This window comes from Acomys russatus, chromosome 5 (assembly GCF_903995435.1).
Source record: "Acomys russatus chromosome 5, mAcoRus1.1, whole genome shotgun sequence".
Classification (NCBI taxonomy): Eukaryota; Metazoa; Chordata; class Mammalia; order Rodentia; family Muridae; genus Acomys; species Acomys russatus.
In genome coordinates this window covers 60,118,680-60,134,959 of record NC_067141.1, presented here as the reverse complement: position 1 = coordinate 60,134,959, position 16,280 = coordinate 60,118,680, and the positions used below count along the sequence as shown (strand labels likewise).

The window sequence follows — 16,280 nt, the reverse complement described above, 5'->3', positions numbered from 1 at the left end:
ACATTTCATATGCAGCATGCAGCACTGTGCTATAGGCCTTCAAAGTCTATGTAGCTTCTATTACCCTGTAGCACCTATATCTAACTTCATCACTTATTATGTATTTGAACTATAAGTTTGTTTGTAGACGTGGCTCTGAGGCAGTCTTTTATTTTAAACTTCTACATAATCTTTTGTTGTTTGAGCAATTCATAATTTGTTTGTTCTCTATTGTTTCTGTACCCTTTTTTTGCTGTAATAAGCAATACTATAGTGTGTGTATTTTGAAATTAAACCTATTATTTACTTCAAATGAGCAGATCTGTGCCTATGGAGGCCTGTGAGCTAGGCTTGGGTGTTGTGGTTATTGCTCAACACTTACTAGATTGGATGAAAGGATAGGTGGATGGATGGGTGGGTAGATGGATGGGTGGGTAGATGGGTGGATGGATGGATGGATGGGTGAATGGATGGATGGATGGGTGAATGGATGGATGGATGGTGGGTGGATGGATGGATGGGTGGGTGGATGGATAGATGGATGGATGGGTGGATGGATGGATGGATGGGTGGATGGATGGGTGGGTGGATGGATGGGTGGATGGGTGGGTGGATGGATGGATGGGTGAATGGATGGATGGATGGGTGGATGGATGGATGGATGGTTGGGTGGATGGGTGGATAGATGGATGGATGGGTGGATGGATGGATGGATGGGTGGGTGGATGGTGGATGGATGGGTGGATGGGTGGGTGGATGGATGGATGGGTGAATGGATGGATGGATGGGTGAATGGATGGATGGATGGGTGGATGGATGGATGGATGGTTGGGTGGATGGATAGATGAGTAGATAGATGGGTGGGTGGGTGGATGGATGGGTGAGTAGATGGATGGATGATAGGAAGGAAAGGAGGGGGAGAGGGAAGGAAGGAGAAGCAGGAAGGGAGGAAAGGTAAATGAATGAATCTCTTAACACTACCAAACCTTCCAAATCTATCTGTGATCCTCCTTGCCTACGTGAAGAACAGCACATCAACTCTATCCCATGTCCCTTCCAGATGTTGAGATGCTTCAGGCCAGTGCAGGCCACCCTGTCTCTGGGGAAAGTTTCTCTCGGCCCACTAAGGACTCAATGATCCGCAAGTTTCTAGAAGGTAAGTTGTACCACGAGTAGGAAAGCAGAAACTCTGGTCCTCAAGGGCCAGGGTGAAATTAAACCTATTATTTACTTCAAATGAGCAGATCTGTGCCTATGGAGGCCTGTGAGCCAGGTTGGGTGTTGTGGTTATTGCTCAACACTTACTAGATTGGATGAAAGGATGCATGGATGGATGGGTGGGTGGATAGGTGGATGGGTGGGTGGATGGATGGATGGTAGGAAGGAAGGGAGGGGGCATGTGCCAACCAGTGCCTCTCTGCCTCCTTTCGCATCTGCCCTGATCTTCCCCTCGGCCAGTTAGAGACAGGCCAGAGGTTCCCACAGCTGGAGCCATTCACTACACTAAGCTGGTTGCTTCAAGCAGACTTAAATTAAACGTCATGCCTGTTTTTATTCAACAAAAATTAAGTAGGCACCTACTGTGTGTAGAAGGCATGGTTCTAGACATTGGGGCTTGGACCCTAAAGAAAAGGGGGATGTGATCCCACAGGAGCCTTGGCTTTCTGGTCAAGTACAGGGATATGCACCCTCGAAGCCAAGCAGAGAGAGGCAGCACTGCAGTGGTTCAGAGTGTGTGCCACCCCCACCCCCGCACCCTCCTACTCCCCCACTTCCCCCCACCCTGCCCCAGGCTGTGCTGCCTTCCCTCATCAGTTACCCAGAAGGCCTCAGGCAAGGTGTTCCTCAGCCTCCTCAGCTGGGTTCTGCCCGATGCACTAAGGAGGCAGGTTGCCGAGGGAATCAAGCAAGTTGAACTGAGAATCAGCTTCATCCAGGAGCAGGCACATAAGAAGTGCTTGATAAGGGTTTCTAATCATTGCTGCTATTGTTATTATTGGTGCTTTCAAAGGTAGAAGGCGTTGTTAACACTGTGTGAGTAATTGCTTTACTCTGCCCAGTCATTTATGATGACGGTGGGTCTGTCAGTCAGGTAGCTGTAGGAGCGGAGTGCTGAGGGCATGAGACTTGGAGTCAAATAGTGTGGGCAGCTGAAGGGAAAGAAACGCTCTAGAGCCGTGTAGCCAAATCACAGCCTGACCTGCCAATAAAGTTTTATCAGAATTCACCATGCCCACTCATTTGCTCTCGTTTACGGCTGCTTGCACGTTCCTAGTGCAGGCTTGAGTGGTTGCTAGACTGTTGCCCTGCAGAGCCCGGCATGTTCACCATCTGGATCCTTAGAACATGCTTGCTGCCTCCTGCTCTAAAGCTCTCTTTAGCTGAGGGGAGCTGTCTGGGCAGTCCAGGACAAGCTATTCGGCAAGTTCCTTAGCTAGCACTGGCACCAAGAGGGACAAGCATGAGAGCGAGGATGGGCTTTGCTGGCCAACTCTTGTTGTCTGCCTCAGGCTTGCCCTGCTGTCTTCAGCAATGGTCCAGGCCTAGCTTAAGGGCTTCATGCATGCCACCCTTTCCATGCTTCTTGCAACCTGTCAAGTTCGGCGCTGGTGCTTTCGTTCAGCAGCAGAGGTATCAGAGGTAGAGGGGGGGGGTAAGTTTCCAAGGTCCTAGAGGCTGTAAGCAGACTACAGGAGCCCAGATTCAAGCCTGGCTCAGAGTGTCTCCTTTGACCACTGTTGTACTGTCACCTTATAAAAGGGACGGTTTGTGGCATGGGAACCAGATGACAGCCCCCCGCCACCCTGACCTCGTCTGATGCTAAGTTGAAATGGTCATGCTCCAGCAGTCCCTCTTTAAGCCCCAAGTCCGGGCAAATCCCTGATGTGGAGGGATGGGTAAGACTCGGACCTGCCTGTAAAGGAGGTGGACACACACGCTGTGTGACTTCTCCTTTAGTTAAAGACAAAAACAAAAACAAACAAACAAACAACCCAGCAAAAACGTAGTTCAGTGCAAGTAAAAATGTGCTGCGTGCTCTGGGAATGCAGGGATGCGGTGTGTTATTATGGGGTGCAAGAGCGTCTACATGGCCGACTGGTCCTTGCCAGAGTAGGGTAAAACCCTAATGTTAGGCTGCTCACGGTAACCTCCTCAAGGCAACGGGAGAATTGTCCCTTGATGCCTGCCACGCGCAGGTCTTTGGTGCACGCTGGGGGAGCTGAGTGTGCCAACCTTTGCCCCTTTGGCAGTGGTTCTCAGATTTCCGTGTGCCTCACACCCACCTGGAGTGCTTTCCAAGGCACAGGCTCACCAGTGTGAGATGCCGCAGGTCTGGGGAAGACCCAGGAGTTTCCTTTCAAGCCCTACGTGACTCTGCAACTGCTGAGCCAGCAGGTCACTGTTAATAAAACACTTCCTGCTGTTTTTTTTAAAATTTTTTTATCTTTAACAATGAAACACTCCCTTCATCCCTTGCTGTGCCCACCTGTTGCTGTGCCATAATTGTTTACTACTATAAAAGTAATACATAAAAATTATAAAAATCCAAGTGCAGCAAAAAGCATGCACATACACACATATGCACATACACACACATACATACACCTACGCATGAATGAGACAAGGCCGTGTAGACATGTCTGTTCTGGTATTCACTATGTAATCCAGGCTAGCCTTAAGTTCATAGCAGTTCTCATGCCTCAGCCTCCCACCTGCAAAAATGAGAGGCCACGTCTGGCTCAAAAAAAAAAAAAAAAAAAAAAATTAAAACAATGAGAAAATTCTCTCTCTCTCTCTCTCTCTCTCTGTGTGTGTGTGTGTGTGTGTGTGTGTTTGTGTGTGTGTGTGTGTGTCTGTCTGTCTGTCTTTCTCTCTCTCCCTATAATCTCCAGAGTTTTTCACAAGCCTCAGTGCAGGCAATACCCTTTGTTGTATGTAACGTTTTTTTCACACATCTGAGAGCATGTATACTCTAAAGCACCAGAACAGAATCGTTAGGTTTCAGGAAGTATGTCTTGTGATTTTGATAGTGTCGTGTTGCTCAATGGTCTGGGCTCACATTGTTTCTACCAGAAGTTATGAATGGGCCTAGAATGCTTTTCATATCTCACAGAGGCTTCATCTACGTCACAGAGAAAGCTGCAACCATCCTCAGTCCCTCTATCCTTATTTCTACCTCACGGGATTCTAGAAGCATCCCTTGGCATTCTGCAGCATGGAAGAATTTTTCGGGGCAAAGATCTGGTGCCTGTGAGTGAGAGAAGGGAGGTGTGACTATGAGGCTAAGACAAGTGGCCTGGGCGCAGTTGCGATGGCCCTCAGCCAGTCAGCAGTAATGTTATAAGAGTTCTAGGCAGCATTAACTTTTTGCTCCCAGTGAAATGTGGAGCCTGGCACAGAGCGGTGGTATCTGGCAGATATCAACTACTTTTTAAAATCATTAGTTACTGGCTTTAAATGGCATAATCAGATCATGGTGGAAGAGGATGAGAAACAGGTCAGAATTCGTTCTGTCGGGGGGTGGGGGGGGGGGAGGTCCAGCAGCAAGGAGCCTGGTAGCTTGGATTGGACTAGACATATTTTCCTGATAATTATTCCTATTTGGGCACCAGGAGCCCAGCTTTCCAAAAAAAGCCTTCCTCCAGATGCTCTGCCAGGAGACAGATATGGCTGAGGAAGCCGATCCTGTTTATCCCTTTTCTCCACAAGCCGGCCCCTCTCTCGGCCTCTGAAGCTATGAAGCCTTCTCCCTCTGCAGAAGCAGAGACCATCTCTTGCTCTGATGATGTAGCAGCTCCTAGCTTTCCCTGAGGTTCCCCAAAGTCCGCCCAGCCCAGGCCAGGAAACTACCGGGAAGGGAAGCAGGCTGACCATAGGAAGGCTCAAATCTGTCACGTGGATGTCTGCTCGGTCCATATTTTACCCAGAGTTTATCCATCCCTCCATTCAAGGATGTGACTGAGCATGTAGAGGCCCTGTGTTTGCCTCTAGGACAGTGTGGAGTGCCAGGGTCAGGGCCTTTCCTCTGCAGCTGACAGACCAGGGAGGGAGAGAGGTAGAGAGCCCAACCCACTAATGCAATCATATGTCCCCATCATGACAGGGCCCTGGAGCAAAGGAATGAGACACAGCAAACATAAATAGCAGTTCAGTTAAGACTGGATGGTCAACAGGGCTTCTCTGGGTAGGTCCTAGTGTCACAGACGGAGGCTTAGAGACACTGTCTTAGCCTGGCACGAGATGGTATGAGGAAGGTTTTAAGCCTCTGCTTAGAAGGCTCCTTTGGCCGCCTTCCCAAAGGGGGGATGAAGAACTGAGGCAAAGCCAGCGTGTTTAGAGACAGTGAAACACAAGTGTTCTGGGAGCCACTCTTGCCCTGTAGGGTAGTTGGCTGCTTTCCCAGGATGCTTCACTTTGTTACGGTTGGACAGTACTTTCCAGAGTTTCCTCTTTCCCTTGTGTAAAATGCTAAGATAAGCAGGTACATGGAAAATTGGAAACTTACCTTGAGGGCAGAGCCCAGGAACTCCTGTTTCCTAATGAGTTGGGATCAACCTGGCCAACCCGCTGGACACAGGAAGCCAAATGCAACCCCTCTGCTGCTCAGAAAAGATGTAATGAAAACACAAATTTCCAATAAGTCACTGAGTTGTGACCTCCACAGAAAGGAGACTCAGTCCCTTTTCCTATATCTCAAATGGACATCTGAAGAGGAGTTGTTTATTGAATGGCGTCTATCAAAGAAGCAGATCGCTGCAGAGAACATGGGGGTGGGTTGTGGGGTGCTGGTGGGCAGAAAGGGGGAGGCAAGTTTCTGTTCTCAGTGGTTTTGCTTACTGGGGGGAGGAGTGTGAGGGTGCAGATAGCGGAGAGGAGGTAGCTCTAGAGTTAGCTTTTTCTGGGTACCAGCCTGGCTCTCCAAGTCTTTGGACAAGTTAAATCCTCAAAGCTGCCAGGCGTGATGGCGCATGCCTTTAATCCCAGCACTTGGGAGGCAGAGGCAGGTGGTGAGTCCAGGACAGCTAAGGCTAACACAGAGACACTCTGTCTCAAAAAAAAAAAAAAAAAAAAAAAATCCTCAAAGCTTCAGCTTTTTCATAGGTAAACTGAGGTTACCTGTAGTAGCAACTCGATAGCTTCATTGGAAACAAGATGCAATAATCATGCTGGAAAATGGGCGGAGAACTTTGATCAGCAAGGAGCCATACTCTATAGTTGGTGTGTCAAGGACCAGGAGGAAGTGGTTCTGGGAGCCCTCAGGCTTTGTAGTAAGGATTCTCTCTCTCTCTCTCTCTCTCTCTCTCTCTCTCTCTCTCTCTCTCTCTCTCTCTCTCTCTCTCTCTCTCTCTCAGTTATACTGAGATGAGTATTAGAATTCTACTCATAAAATCAAGGCAACTGAGCCGGTGGCTCCTGTTCTGGACTGAGTTGGCGACAGATGAAGGAGGCCTTGGTGTTCTCATGGTTAATCTCATGGGTTCTGGGCAAATGGTGCCAGAGATGTCTCAAGGGAAGCCGTTGGCCACAGGTTGTTACTTTGGGAACAGAGAACGTTCACTTGGTCTTTGTGACCTGCCGGCGTGCAACACCTGGACCACTGTACTCAGTCATCATTCTCTGTGTTTTAGGTAACAGCGTGAAGTCAGCCAGTTTGGAGAGAGAACAGCACCATCCCCATGGAGAAGATCTTTATCACACCGTGGATGACGATGAGACCTTTCCTGTGGACCTGGCCAACAGGCCCCCTGTCCCTGTGCCCAGGCCAGAGGCCGGTGTTCCTGGTCCTCACTTGGTGCCTGACAATGAGCCATACATTTCTAAAGGCAAGTGTGGCCAGGAGTGGTGCCCTCATCAGGCACTTCCTGGTTCCCTGGCTTTCTGATTGATCTCCAGCCAGGGTCACAGGTCACAGGTCAGGACAGACTCTGGTGCTAGACCAGGAACAATGACCAGACTCAGTGCTGCCTTCCTGGAAGGATTCATGCACAATTGTAAGGACAGATGTAAATGAGAACCTAGTGTTTTTTAATTTTATTTGTTTTGTTGGATTTTTAGAGACAGGGTTTCTCTGTGTAGCCCTGACTGTCCTGGACTTGCTGTCTCAAACTCACAGAGATCCACCTACCTGGGCCAGCTGAGTGCTGGGATTATAGGCCGTGTATGGGGAGGACCAGGAGATGTCAAAGCACTTGGTGATGAGGATGATCACCGCGCTCGGCTCCTAGTGCATTTTTATTTCATAACTTGTCCTGCCATCACTGTTAATCATTTTAATGGCTCGTGCTTGTATAAATCTACCAGGAACATTCTTTGCAGTTAATCTTTACAGTGACCTCTCAGGTAAGAGCCATGATCCCTATTTTTTGGACGGGAAACAGAGGCTCAAAAGGTCAGTCACCACGCAGCAGTACCCAGGCTCGGCCCCAGGGACTCTGACTCCATGGTGGATATTTTAGCCACTGCCCCAGGCTGTCTGCTTACCCATGTTAATAAAAGTTGGTAAGAATATTTAGTTTCATTATTGTTCCTGGACACCAGTTAGGTACTGAAGGCGTTGTTATTGCACCTCAGGACTTGATTATATAAATATGGTTTTAAGTTCAGTATGAGCGAAATTTCCAGCTCTGTGCTCGCTCCTGACGCGTCATCCATTTTTTTTTTTTTTTAACCTTGAGGCAGGGTTTCTCCATGTAGCCCTGCCTGTCCTAGAACTCACTCTGTAGATCAGGCTGGCCTTGAACTCACAGAGATCTGCCTGTCTCTGCCTCCCAAGTGCTGGGATTAAAGGCGTGTGCCACCTCCACCTGTTGTCACCCACCTTCCCTAGCATGTATTGTAGAAAGTGTGATGACAAGGAGGTGTCTTAAATAGGGCAGATAGTACCCAGCCAGAGCCGTAGGTAACTGGATTGGGGCTGCCAGATAAAATACAAGATGGCCAGTGAAGTGTAGATTTCACATAAGCAGCAAATAAAATTTTAATGTCACTATGTCCCGAGTACTGGCCTTCTATGGTTTTGATTTGGTTTTACTAAGTCCAGCAACCCTCAGTTGGGCTACACCACACCTGTGGAAAGTTCTGTGTCCCCAAGCTTTGTCATCTCTTTTGGCCTGTCCACCGAATATTGCCCACTGGCTAGCTCCCACCACACCCCCAAAGAGCACTGCACTGTCTTACCCGAGGACTTTCTCTGGCACAAGGCACTTCATGGCCCTCTTTCTGGGCAGACTGAAAGCCCGGGGAATTAGCATATATGGCCACTGTTCACGCCATGAGTGATGGGGATCCCAACTTGCTTGTTTTTCTTGCGGGAGAACCCTGAAGTACACATTGTGCATGCACCCCATGGTGGGAACTTGCTTGATAACCCACCATTTACTGTTTTGCCCACTTCCTGTCTCACCTCCATCACTTCCTGCAGTAGTTAACCTTTTCACTGTGGCGACAATGCAGCTTAGATAAGAAGAGGTTTGCTAGCCAGGCGTGGTGGGGCACGCCTTTAATCCCAGCATTTAGGAGGCAGAGGCAGGCGGATGGATGTGAGTTTGAGGCCAGCCTGGTCTACAAAGCAAGTTCAGGATAGCCAAGGCTTCACAGAGAAACCCTGTCTCGAAAAACCAAAAAAAAAAAAAAAAAAAAAAAAAGAGGTTTGCTGTGGCGCACAGTTTGAGGATGCAGACCATCAGGGTGAGGGAGGCTTAGCAGCATGAACAGAACAAGCTGCAGTGGCAGGAGCATGAGGTGGCTGGTCCTACGGTATCTGCTGTCAGGAAACAAGAGATATGAAGCAGCAGCCCAGCTCCATTTCTCCGTTTGACTCAGTCTGGGGTACCAGCCCATGGGATGGTGCCACCCACATTCATCGTCGGTGGCTCTTCCCTTGCTGTTAAACCTTTCTAGAAATGCCCTCATGGACACACCTAGAGGTGTGCTTCCATGGTGATTCTAAATCCAGCTCGGGTAACAGGGAAGTGTAACCATCACACTTGCCAGGCAGAGTGCTAGCAATCAAATCCTTGTATCAGGGCCAGCTTCTGAGCCCACTAATATACACTGGTCAGTCCTAAAGGGGGAGAAAAGGTAACAACTCATCGCAGAGAGGCAAGGGAGGCGGGCAATATGACAACAGGGGCAGTGGCTTGGAATAGATTCATCACTCACTTCTTTCTGCCCAGCTCAGGACATGGGATAATTCACCTTACCCATTTTGGCTTCAGTTTCCTTATCTATAAATGCTTATCATGATAACATGTGTCTACATGAATACATGTCATAATAAGTGACAGTACTCTGCTACAACTTTGTACACGAGGAAATGCTTTTAAACTATGAGGCACTGAATAGACATCACCTGGGCAAGCTAGCATGGCATTGCTGCCCCGGTTGGCATCTATCCCAAAGCTTAGAAAAGAATAGTGGTATTAGAGGCTAATGTTGCTCGCTTGCATGTACCAGACTGTGTTTTAAGCACTTCCTATGCACTAGCCCTTAACTCCCATGACAACTTGGTGGTACTGTTTATGGTCTTCATTCTGCATATAAGAAACAGAAACATGGAGAAAAATCAAGCTTCTTGTCCACATATGGCACATGTGTGGCAGAGCAGGGATTTGAATTGAGGGAGTCCTCTGCAGGGCCCAGGGAGCTATGAGATAACCTTATCATCCTACCACCAAGGGAACATTTCCCTTTCCTATGTCCTCTGTTCCTCATGTGTGGCTGCTCCTCATGAGTGGCTTCATCTTGGTCCCTCTGGAGGGAAACATTTATCTGTTCTACCAGGTGGAGTTCTGCTTTACAGTGTGATTGACCCACTAGGTGGTAGGTGCCTCCTTTCCTCTAATGGCAGGGTCTTCACAGATCTGCTGTTGTATTCATGTATGTGAGTGCTGGGGGTCTCATGCTCACTCAAGCACTTGATCAATTTCTCCAGCCCCTGTAACTGCCCCCCTCTCTGAGTCAGTGTCTCACTATGTAGCCCTGGCTGTCATGGAACTCACTATGTAGACCAGGCTAGCCTCAAACTGAGATCCCACTGCCTCCCGAGTGCTGGGATTAAAGGTGTGTGCCACTGCCACCCAGCTGACTCTTTTCTTTAATAATCTTAGACATGCTGTGGATTCCCTCTGGCTGGCTTGTCTTTAAGCTGGAGACCCTGCTTCGTGTGTGTGTGTGTGTGTGTGTGTGTGTGTGTGCATATGCATGTAGGCTCTGTCTTTTATACTTTCTGCTCTCTCTCATTGTTTTCTTCCAGAAATTTGTGTACAATGGTCATGACTTTTTTTTTTGCATCAGATTAATTTTTTATAAATTTCTAAAATTTTTGTAAATGTGATAGGGCCCCTGAGAAATAAGTCCTGCCCTCACTTAGAATATTCTTTCTTTCACAGTTTTTGCAGAAAAAAGTCAGGAGCGGCTTGGGAATTTTTATGTTTCTTCAGAGAGCATCAGAAAAGGTAAGCTACAACTTGTCCTCAACTTCCTGTATACAAACTTAACTTCCAGGAGGATTTCTGTAACAGGGATGGCCAAGCATGACAGTAGCACTTGGCATTCACGTAGAAAGATGTAAGGGGACAGCTCAGGATGATGTCTGAGAACCCCTCACTGAGGGCAGGGTACCCTAGATTATTGTACAAACTGACCCCACAGAGGGCACTATTGGACAATGGCACGGCAGTGGGTCATGGCACAGCCCTCTTGAACTACCTGCCCACCTTATCGTTACTGCATCCACTATGCCTTTGGATAACAACTGGGATATTCGGTTTTCCCAAAGACCTCTTAAGGAATGTTTGAATGGAACTAAGTACTTCCAGCACCCCTTGATTAGTTTCCTGATGCTAAGCATGGGCATTCATTGGTACCCCACTCAAGACAGCTTAGGAAAGCAGCCCCAGGAGTGTCTAAGCATGCCAGGGGATTCCTGAAAGGCTGGTCACGTGGGAAATCTGGAACACGCTTCACAAACTGAGATCTATGATATCAAGTGATGTCCACAAGTCCCAGTGGTGGCCCTGTCATCTGTGCAGTTCATTCCGCAAAGAACTGGAGCTGCAGCCTGGCGAGGGCCTGGCTGGCCTCCAGTGGAAAGCTGCCCTTTAATCGGAATGAAACAGAGGCTGGCACAGAGCAACCCAAGGACAACCTGCTGGAACTGAGCATCTATTGATGCCAGTGCCACTGGACCTGGGTGGCAATTCTATTGATATTTTGTGTCCATCAGTTCACGACCATTATTAGAGACAGGGCTTGGAGAAGCTCCCTGGCTGAGCTCTTCCTGTATACTGTTCCGGCCTATGAGTGGGTTTACGTCTGAAGCATTGTTTGTCAAATAGCATTTTTGCCCCCACCTCCCTTCCCAGGGGACTTTAACAATTTTGGGGGACATTTTTGGTTGTTGATATCAAGGAAAGTCACCCAGTAGGTGGTGGCCAGGGATGCTGTTCATTACTCCTTAATGCACAGAACAGGCCCCCACAATGAAAAGCTGTCCAGCCCAAAATATCAATAGTCTCCAGGTGGAGAAACACTGGGTTGGATGCCTTCACAGTCAAAGTTCAAAGTTCACTGTGTTCAGCAGACTCTGCCCCTCCTTCCGTGTTGTGGCTTTGTCTGCTTAACTGAAACCGGTTTTGAAATTATCAGCGACTTCCCCGTCCTCACTCTGTGCCCCCCCCCCACTCCCACTTTTGTTCTATATGTCATTGTTTCTTCCGGATATGACAGACTGTTCCCCAGAGACTGTGCCCACCATCTTTACTGCCACCTCTTAGGTCTGCTCTCCCTAGCTGGGAGTTACCAAGCTGACTTCTGCCACTTTCTGCAGAGCCACCTGTGAGGCCATGGAGGGACAGGCCCCCGTCGAGCATCTATGACCCTTTTGCTGGCATGAAGACGCCAGGCCAGCGGCAGCTCATCACCCTGCAGGAGCAGGTGAAGCTGGGCATCGTCAACGTGGACGAGGCTGTGCTGCACTTCAAAGAGTGGCAACTCAACCAAAAGAAACGGTCCGAGTCCTTCCGCTTCCAACAGGTACCCAGCTCTGCCACTCCTCATCCCCCCACCCCACCCCCAGTGATGGAGGAGGCAGCCGAAGCTGTTATGTAGGTCACCAGGACTGCATGGCTGGACCTGTGAACATTGATTGAGTATCCTTGTCAGTGGCTGTGCCTAGGAGTGTGGAACCCTGGTCTAAAAGCTTAAAGAGGCTGGGGAGGGGGGTCAGATTTCCCTGTCCCTCAATTCTGCCTCCGCACTCGGCCTTCCACCTCCGATTGCTAGCTCTGTTCTCCAGGGTCCCTTTCCTTTCCCTCATAGTTGACCCGTCACTCTTTAGGACATGAAGAAAACTCGGACAGATCCTGAGAAAAAGGATGAAATGAACAGTACTAGCTGCAGAGTCTAAAATGCTTGAGTTAATCTCTCTCTCTCTCTCTCTCTCTCTCTCTCTCTCTCACTCTCACACACACACACACACACACACACACACACACACACACACACACACACACCCTATGCACTGTGTAAAAACAAAAGCAAAGCTCTGTAAACTGCCAACCACACCATCCCAGGGCTGCCAACCCGCAGCTCACTACCTAGACCAGGCTGGTCTCAAACTTATAGCAATCCACCTGCCTCTGCTTCTAGTGCTGGGATTTCAAGCATGCACTACTAAGCCCATCTCGTTTGAGGATTTTTATGAGAAAATAAACCCACTTCATGTATTTTTAAATTATTTTTATATATTCATATCAAAAGAGGACATCAGGCCCATGGGATTAAGGAACATCTTTAAGGCCACCTCTCTAAGCAATGATAAAGTCTCCCCAGTGGTGTGTGGCAGTCCTTGGTCTCCCTGTATCTGACTTGACAGCTTCTGAGTGGCTGAGGCATCTGACCTTGGGAGGGGAGCTGTGCCTTCTGGGGGTGGGTAAGGCTGAGAGAAGCAGGGACAAGTCAGAAGGCAGCCTTGGTTGAGCCTTGATAACCGTGTGACAGACACTGCACTCCAGCAGCCTTGGTTGAGCTCTGATAACCGCATGACAAGACACTGCACTCCAGGTTGGCTGCATCCGTGTCTGTGGTCCCTCACAACACAAGTGTAAGGGCAGTAGATAGCATGGCTTCTGTTTCTCAGGAAGCCAAGGCTCAGGCCGGGGAAGAGATGCTCAGATGTATACTCACTGGCTGGCTCTGGAGCCTGTGCCCACATCCCTACACCTTCTACTACCCCCATGTCCCCAACCCTCCCAGCTTGTGTTTTTAACACGAGGGCCCTCTTTCCCAGGTGCAGCCCTCTCTAGAGGATCTGAAGGGTGATGGCCCCTGAGATGTTGAAGATAGGACTCTGGGCCTCTTTCACTCAGGATACCTAGAGCAGCTGCTGTCCTGAGCAACACTGATCATCCTCCCTTCCTCCTGCCCCTCCTCTCTAAGAACTGTGACCATGTGTCAAAGTAGTTACAAGCTATCTTTGGAGCTGGCAGCCCAAGGTGACATCCTTGTTTTCTACCACTTGCAGTTGGGTGGCATGGGCCTGCTGTGCCTCCATTTCCCAACTCCTATATGTGAAGGGAAGCGGGAGAGAGTGTAAGCCAGGAAAAGCCTTTCACATGCCTGGTGCTGAGGAAACATCGGCTTTCTCCCTGCATCTGTACCTAAGTAGCTTATTCCCTGCACACAGACTTGCCCAGGATTCCTGGACACATGCTGTGGTCTGTGTTCACACTGGTAACATAGCCCAGCCAGTAGACGTACACACATGTCTATGCCCTGACAGCGCCTCCTGTCTAGGACTGTCACATGCCAGCTGATCCTGAGGACTCACCTCCTTTTTTCCTTTGCTTCTGTTTGTTCCTCTATCTCCTTCATCGCTGTCCCTTGTGAGTGGGCACTGCCCAGGCTACTTTTAGCTTCTCCTTTGTGCCGACGACACTTGTCTAATTCTAAAATTGCAGCCATTAGCTGGATGTTCCTCTGAGGTGCACTAGACCTGAGGCTTCTCCAGCAAAGTAGCTTTCTTCCTGTTTATCTTTCGAGGCCCCAGACAGACTTTAGAGTTCTCTCACTCATGAACAGTGGCAGGAGGTTTCACCCATTGTTCTGTGATATTTTTCCATTCTTCTAACCATGCCCCACTGTTGGCCCTCTTGCCTGCATCAGGCCAGCGACTTGGCCACTAGATGGGTCTTCTTGCCTCTCTGCCTCCTCCACCTCCAGATCACCAGAACTTCCTCATGATGGCCATCTTATATCTGTGTGTCCCTAATGCTTTCTGAACAAGATCCGGTGTCTTAGCCTACAGTTGCAAGCCAACCAGCCCTTTCAGTCTGACTTCCTGTGTCTCTCTCACATCCACCTGCTACTCCAACCAGATTATGTAGACACTTTCCCAGCATAACTTTCCTGGGATGCTTAGGCACTGCTACTGTGGGATGGCTTAAGTTAGAAACAAATCTTGACCTCTGTGTATTTAGTCAACATTTATTGAATGGCTACAGTGGACCAAATGATTGAATTATACGAAGGTATGAGACCTGGTCTTTGCAAAATCCATAGTGTCCTTGAAAAGGTAGGGTACATATGGACACGCGCATGCGCGGGCACACACACATGCATACACATAAGTATATATACTGTGTGCAAGGCAGTGTAACCTAGGTTTTGGCATGGACAGGACTAAGGCCTGGGGCTGTCTGGGGAAGGCTTCAGGGAGCTAGCCTTGGCTCAGGCCTGGGAAAGATTTATAGGAATGAGGGTCCCTCAAGGTCAGAGCACCAAGGAGTGAGCACAGTGAAACACAGGAGTGCATGGGAGTCTGCAAGCGTGTCGGGATGGGCTTGGCTGTGAGGTAGAGCTGGAGGAGGGCAATGGGTTCTAAGGCTGAGGATGTAACTGGGCATCTGAAAGCAGACTCTGGTGTGGAAAACAATGGCACATTTCAGGCACAGTTTATCAAAGACTTGAGTTCCTCTGGGGGCCATCTTGAAATATGCAACTGTAGTGTGCTAGCTCCTGCAAGGGCATAAGGTAAGAATGGAATTCTAATGTCCAAAAGGTAATATTCTGCTGTGTGCTTAAACGACCAATAAATTATCTTCCAGGAAAATCTTAAAAGACTAAGAGACAGCATCACTCGAAGACAGCGAGAGAAGCAAAAATCAGGAAAGCATGCAGGTAAGTGGCTCCTCCGTGCCCGCCATCACTGGGGGATGGTCATTGCGGCCACACTTGACTCTCCCTTCTGCTGTGGCCTGAGCACAGACAGACTGCTTGGCCAGGGCCGGTTTGCAGATCCAGGTCCTACAGTAGACAGGGAGACCCTTTGAGATGACAGTTTTGTCTTGTCCCTTCTGTAAATGCTGTACTACTGGAAAAGACATCCCCCACCAAAATGTGAAAATGGATACACAGAACTCCCCTCCCACCCAAAGAGGATAATTATATCTTCTCTCTTGGCTCCACCCTCGCAGTTAAGAGAACGTAGGCACCAATAGAGCAGAGAAAGCCCCACTCTCAGGAGAGTGGGCAGTCTTTATCACCAGTGTCTGAAGATCCACTCTAGTGATAGTAGGGCCAAGAGTGACTCTTACATACACTGTGGATGGGCTCTTCTGTTCCCTCCAAATCTCCCGTGACACCATCCACACGACACCATGCATCCTGAGCAAGGGACTAAGAGCCTTCAGCAGATTGGGCCTCCGTGCTTGACTCTGGCCAACTCTCTCGTTTTCCCTATTCTCTGTAGCATGGACCAGGATTTCCTTAGTCTTATGTCCTGGCCATGGTCTAGCATCCTCCCTCCCGTCTACGGTAAGCTCCATGGTAGCAGGGACATGCATGTTTTGTGCCCTGCTGACTCCTCAGCTGTAGTACAGTCCTCCTGGAGCTCCGGAAGTCTGTGTTGGAATTAAGGATTTCAGTCAACTGTCTGCTGACACCAGTCCACGCAGTCACCAGGTATCAGCAGCCAGCTCAAGAAAAAACCCAGGGTCCTCTGTGTCTGTGGTTTGTTAGTTTATGAGCTAGCTGTCCTTTAACTCGTGTAGGTGTGGTTTTTCCATGATGCCTAGCACGGCATTTTTCTGAAAGCAGTTGGCTTAGAGAATATTAATGATTTTGAGTATGTAAGGGAGAGGAGTCGGGGAGCTCAGCCTAGCACTGTGGGGTTTTTTTTTTTTTTTTTTTTTTAGTATTTAGATTTTAAATGTATAACCCACCTCCCTGGGATGGGAGGTAGGGGGATCATCATGTCTGCTTACCTGGTGGGGAGGAGGAGAGAGCTGACACGGTGGAAA

At 48.9% G+C, this 16,280-nt stretch overlaps 1 protein-coding gene across 1 annotated transcript in view; it reads left to right on the top strand.

Moving 5' to 3' along the window:
* Positions 1-16,280, top strand: part of Pik3ap1 (phosphoinositide-3-kinase adaptor protein 1) — a 105,594-nt gene that overhangs the window by 71,128 nt on the left and 18,186 nt on the right. The window contains exons 9-13 of the mRNA XM_051146541.1: positions 1,040-1,135; positions 6,609-6,803; positions 10,371-10,436; positions 11,810-12,015; positions 15,087-15,159. Coding sequence (XP_051002498.1) covers positions 1,040-1,135; positions 6,609-6,803; positions 10,371-10,436; positions 11,810-12,015; positions 15,087-15,159 — 636 coding nt within the window. The remainder of the gene's footprint in view (positions 1-1,039; positions 1,136-6,608; positions 6,804-10,370; positions 10,437-11,809; positions 12,016-15,086; positions 15,160-16,280) is intronic.